General features: G+C 44.2%; 1 protein-coding gene across 1 annotated transcript in view; it reads right to left on the reverse strand.

Moving 5' to 3' along the window:
• clasp1a (cytoplasmic linker associated protein 1a) overlaps positions 1–5201 on the reverse strand; it is a gene marked incomplete at its 3' end in the record, with an annotated part of 66179 nt that overhangs the window by 50854 nt on the left and 10124 nt on the right. The window contains 2 exon segments of the mRNA XM_014026072.1: positions 663–766; positions 2398–2476. Of these exon segments, the coding sequence (XP_013881526.1) occupies positions 663–766; positions 2398–2476 (183 nt within the window).

Consider the following 5201-nt stretch of genomic DNA (forward strand, 5'->3'; position numbering starts at 1 on the left):
CTACAGAGACCTGTAACCCCAGTCCTGACCATGAACCTCTATAGAGACCTGTAACCCCAGTAACCTGACCATGAACCTCTACAGAGACCTGTAACCCCAGTCCTGACCATGAACCTCTATAGAGACCTGTAACCCCAGTCCTGACCATGAACCTCTACAGAGACCTGTAACCCCAGTCCTGACCATGAACCTCTATAGAGACCTGTAACCCCAGTAACCTGACCATGAACCTCTACAGAGACCTGTAACCCCAGTCCTGACCATGAACCTCTATAGAGACCTGTAACCCCAGTCCTGACCATGAACCTCTACAGAGACCTGTAACCCCAGTCCTGACCATGAACCTCTATAGAGACCTGTAACCCCAGTAACCTGACCATGAACCTCTACAGAGACCTGTAACCCCAGTCCTGACCATGAACCTCTATAGAGACCTGTAACCCCAGTCCTGACCATGAACCTCTACAGAGACCTGTAACCCCAGTCCTGACCATGAACCTCTATAGAGACCTGTAACCCCAGTCCTGACCATGAACCTCTACAGAGACCTGTAACCCCAGTCCTGACCATGAGCCTCTATAGAGACCTGTAACCCCAGTCCTGACCATGAACCTCTATAGAGACATGTAACCCCAGTCCTGACCATAAAGCTCTGCAGGTACCTGTGGAGACGCAGCCTGCTCCATGATCTTTAGCAGCAACGTTTGGTCTTGTTCTCGAACTTGGTCTTTGGCGTCGCCCAAACGATCGATAAGGCTTGGCAGAACTGACAGAGGAAAACAGAGTTATTTATCCAGGTAAGCAGAGATATTTATCCAGGTAAGCAGAGATATTTAACCAGGTAAACAGAGTTATTTAACCAGGTAAACATAATTATTTAACCAGGTTAATCCCAGAGATCACAGGTCATTTTATTAGGAGAGGCCTGGACCTGAAGAAAAGTAATGTACGTCTTTGGTCTATGGGAGGAAACCAGGTCCAAACCAGGGTCAAACCAGGTCCGAACCAGGGTCAAACCAGGTCCGAACCAGGGTCAAATCAGGTCCGAACCAGGGTCAAACCAGGTCCGAACCAGGGTCAAACCAGGTCCGAACCAAGGTCAAACCAGGTCCAAACCAGGGTCAAACCAGGGTCAAACAAGGTCCAAACCAGGGTCAAACCAGGTCCAAACCAGGGTCAAACCAGGGTCAAACAAGGTCCAAACCAGGGTCAAACCAGGTCCAAACCAGGGTCAAACCAGGTCCAAACCATGTCCAAACCAGGGTCAAACCAGGTCCAAACCAGGGTCAAACCAGGGTCAAACAAGGTCCAAACCAGGGTCAAACCAGGTCCAAACCAGGGTCAAACAAGGTCCAAACCAGGGTCAAACCAGGTCCAAACCAGGGTCAAACCAGGTCCAAACCATGTCCAAACCAGGGTCAAACCAGGTCCAAACCAGGGTCAAACCAGGTCCAAACGAGGGTCAAACCAGGTCCTAACCATGTCCAAACCAGGGTCAAACCAGGTCCTAACCATGTCCAAACCAGGTCCTAACCATGTCCAAACCAGGGTCAAACCAGATCCAAACCAGGGTCAAACAAGGTCCAAACCAGGGTCAAACCAGGTCGAAACCAGGTCGAAACCAGGGTCAAACCAAGGTCCAAACAAGGTCTAAACCAGGTCGAAACCAGGGTCAAACCAGGTCCAAACCAAGGTCAAACCAGGTCCAAACAAGGKCCGAACCAGGTCTAAATCAGGATMAAACCAGGGTCAAACCAGGTCCAAACCAGGGGGGTTAAACTAGTGTCAAACCAGGTCCAAACCAGGGTCAAACCAGGTCCAAACCAGGTCCAAACCAGGGTCAAACCAGGTCCAAACCAGGTCCAAACCAGGTCCAAACCAGGGTCAAACCAGGTCCAAGCCAGGATCAAACCAGGTCCAAGCCAGGGTCAAACCAAGGTCCAAACCAGGGTCAAGCCAAGGTCCAAACCCAGGACTAGCTAGGCCTGTCACGATAGTCAATAAATCAATTATTCATATGATAAATTATTTTGAGGTCAATAAAAAAATGAGGAAGATAATTTTCATTTGCCTTCTTGTTTACTTTCGTCTCTCCCTCTCTGTGCTCCGGTGCACAGGGGGCTCGACTGACCCCTCCCCTCCTGTTTTCTTAGCATCGGGAGGAGTGAACTCACGCGTTAGTAAAATTAGAATTAATTAATTAATTAATYCTAAGTTAAAACTTCAATAATGAGATTTTAACTTTTATTGAATTTTCAAATGGGACGAAAAGTTTAGAAAAAGTCAATCCGATCACAACAAAAAACATTCATATATTTATAAAACTCTTAAAATGTCATAACGTTAAAAAAGTGTTTATTGTGTTTGTTTTTAATAAAACATAAAGCTGGACCTCACCTGTTCCCACTTGAGCCCTGAATCTGTCCTGTAGCCTCGTCACTAAGGCTGAGAGGAGGTCCAACCCCAGCAGAGCCACCTGGAAACAAAACAAATCCACACCCTTACAATACATTTTAGCTCAGGTAAACTCAAAGGCTTTTATTTTGGAGTATTTTCCTCACACGTTTCCATCAATGTTCTTAGTATTTGGTAGCGTTGCCTTCAAACTGTATGATTTGGATGAAATGTTCAGAGTTTGCTGCTACGAGCTTTTCATTAGTTCCTCCAGATAGAACGAGTCTGAGTCAAGATCTGAAGATCAGGTCTGTGTGACGGCTGCTCTAAAACCTGCACTTTGTTGTTCTTTACCTTCTAATTTGTCCCTATGAGGGAAGACTGGTGCTTTCCTTCTTATCCCRGGTTAAAATATGCTCCGTTTCTAACCTCAAAAACACAAAAACTGTGCAAACAATCAACAGGTGCATATTTAACTATATTAAAGTTTAAAAACTTGTTAAACTTTGAATGAAAATCTGATATTTTCTGCAGATGTTCCAAAGTCCTGATGACTTTGAGTTTATTTTAAGAACAAAAGCACGACTTCTTCCTGCCTGAACAGTTTATAAACTGTTCTTTCATGAAACCAGCTGAAAGTGATGATCAAACCCTCGCAGACACGTGCACGCTCATCCAGACAGCTGCCAGCAGACCTCAGACTTATATTCAATTAGAGGAGGAGGTTTCTGCTCYCAACACCACAGAGCTGGAGACATGCTCAGTGATTTGTTCTGATTTATAGCAGCAGCTGCATGTGGTCTTTCCTTCAGCAACTGGATTTAAATTAATATAAATCAACTACCGGTAATAAAATCACAACAAACAAACTAAAACTAACACCACTTTAAAGTTAAAGCTCTGTAACGCTATGAGAGAACGCAGAATTGTTAAACTAACGACAGGAAACCAAAAGGTGAACTGGAGCCTGAACACCTGGTAGAGGTTAGAGACTTTTTAAAATCATTAATAATAAAAACAGCTGAGCAGAACGAGACACATGGTGAACAGCAGCAACTGTGRTGATCTTCAAACCAAACCAAAAATAAAATAAAAGCCCAGGAACTCCTCCTCCCCAGACCAGAGAGAAGATCTGGTCCCTCCAAGAGTTCTGGAGGGTCCCTTTCCTGAAGAGACGTCCTGATCTGAACCTCTTTGTTGTTGTTTATCCAACAAATCATGAATTTAAAGTTCTTGCTGACGTCATCATTTCCTGATGTAAAAAGATGCTCAAACTCCATCACTTACATCCAAAACAAAGTTGTTTCTTTACCCAGTTTTTAACTCTAAACTTCCAGAGAAGAAGCAGAAAATTCCTCTCATTCAGAGGCAGGGTTGGGCATCGGAGCGGTTTCCAACTCGCAGCTTCGGAGCCTGGATGAGTAATCGTGATGTTATTCTATCCTTCTCAAACAGCAGCAGTGACACAGACGGAGCACCACGCTCCTCTGGTTTCAGTAAAAACTGTGAACTTCCTGTTTGATGCTCAGATAAAGACAAGTGCTGGAGGTGAAACGTTCAAAGAGCCCCTGAGGAAGAGACGCTGGAAGGACGACGACATTCCTCCACAACTACTTCCTTCATGGCTTCATGCTTACACCGCTTGCTTTAATTAAAAATCAGAAAATGAAAGTGGGACTAAAAACCACAAGATGTGTTTTAATTATTCACCCAGTCTTTAAACAAACAACAAATTAAACATGGGCGCTCAGATCCATCCTGCCATCTTCCTTCTTTTAAATATYGTTAGTATTTTCAAACAGAACCAAACCATGACGAAACCTCCGCCGTGTTTTACTGATGGACACAGCTCTCAGGTTAAGAGACTTTTTTTACACCTGATTGATACATAGTTCAAAGCTGAAAAACTGGAACTTCAAGTCCAACAAGAACCCTTTTAAAAGACCTCCAGAAGGTCTGAAGAACTGTTGATCCAAGTCTGTTTAAAGGGCTACAGAAAAGGTCTGGATCACTGGGAGGAAAACCTAAAGAGTTAACTATAAATTTAAAATTTGATGAGTCAGAACTAAACCTGAACCCTCACTCAGCTCATCCTACAGAGAGATACAGAACTTATAAACATCACTTTTATCTTCTCCAACCTTCTTCCACATCCTGTCTACATGATACACTGATTAGATTTCTATATTTTGGTCCAACGTCCTGGTTAAACATAAAAACCCTCTGAAAACTGGATCATCAGACCCTCAGCAGACCTGGGCACAGTTTGTTTTGCTTCTCAGAGTTATTTAAAAAAAAGAAGTTTCCATCCCCGTCCCTCCGTCTCCATCGTGTCCTGGAGGTAGGGACGGGAACCACGGGACGGGCCACGAAGCACAGTGAGGAGCTCATGAGGCCCGTTTGCCATGGGCAGAGGACTAAAAACAGACTCAGCAAAAACACCAGGCAGAAACCTGTTTTAAATTAAACACGATTCTGTGTACTCAGGCTCCTTTACAAGCTTTCATTAGCTTTTCTGAGACCTGATTCACACACTGTGGTATATTGTAGCTAAAAACTATGTGAATTATGTACTATGTGAATGTGAATAAATTTGAATTTGGACATTCAAAAACCGCCAACACTAACGACCTCACCACACATCCAACACTAATGACCTCACCACCAACACTAACAACCTCACCATCAACACTAACGACCTCACCTCACCACCAACACTAACGACCTCACCTCACCACCAACACTAACGACCTCACCATCAACACTAATAACCTCATCTCACCATTAGGGCTGTGTATTGGCAAGAA

The sequence above is a fragment of the Austrofundulus limnaeus genome, unplaced genomic scaffold, assembly GCF_001266775.1.
Source record: "Austrofundulus limnaeus strain Quisiro unplaced genomic scaffold, Austrofundulus_limnaeus-1.0 Scaffold523, whole genome shotgun sequence".
Taxonomy (NCBI): domain Eukaryota; kingdom Metazoa; phylum Chordata; class Actinopteri; order Cyprinodontiformes; family Rivulidae; genus Austrofundulus; species Austrofundulus limnaeus.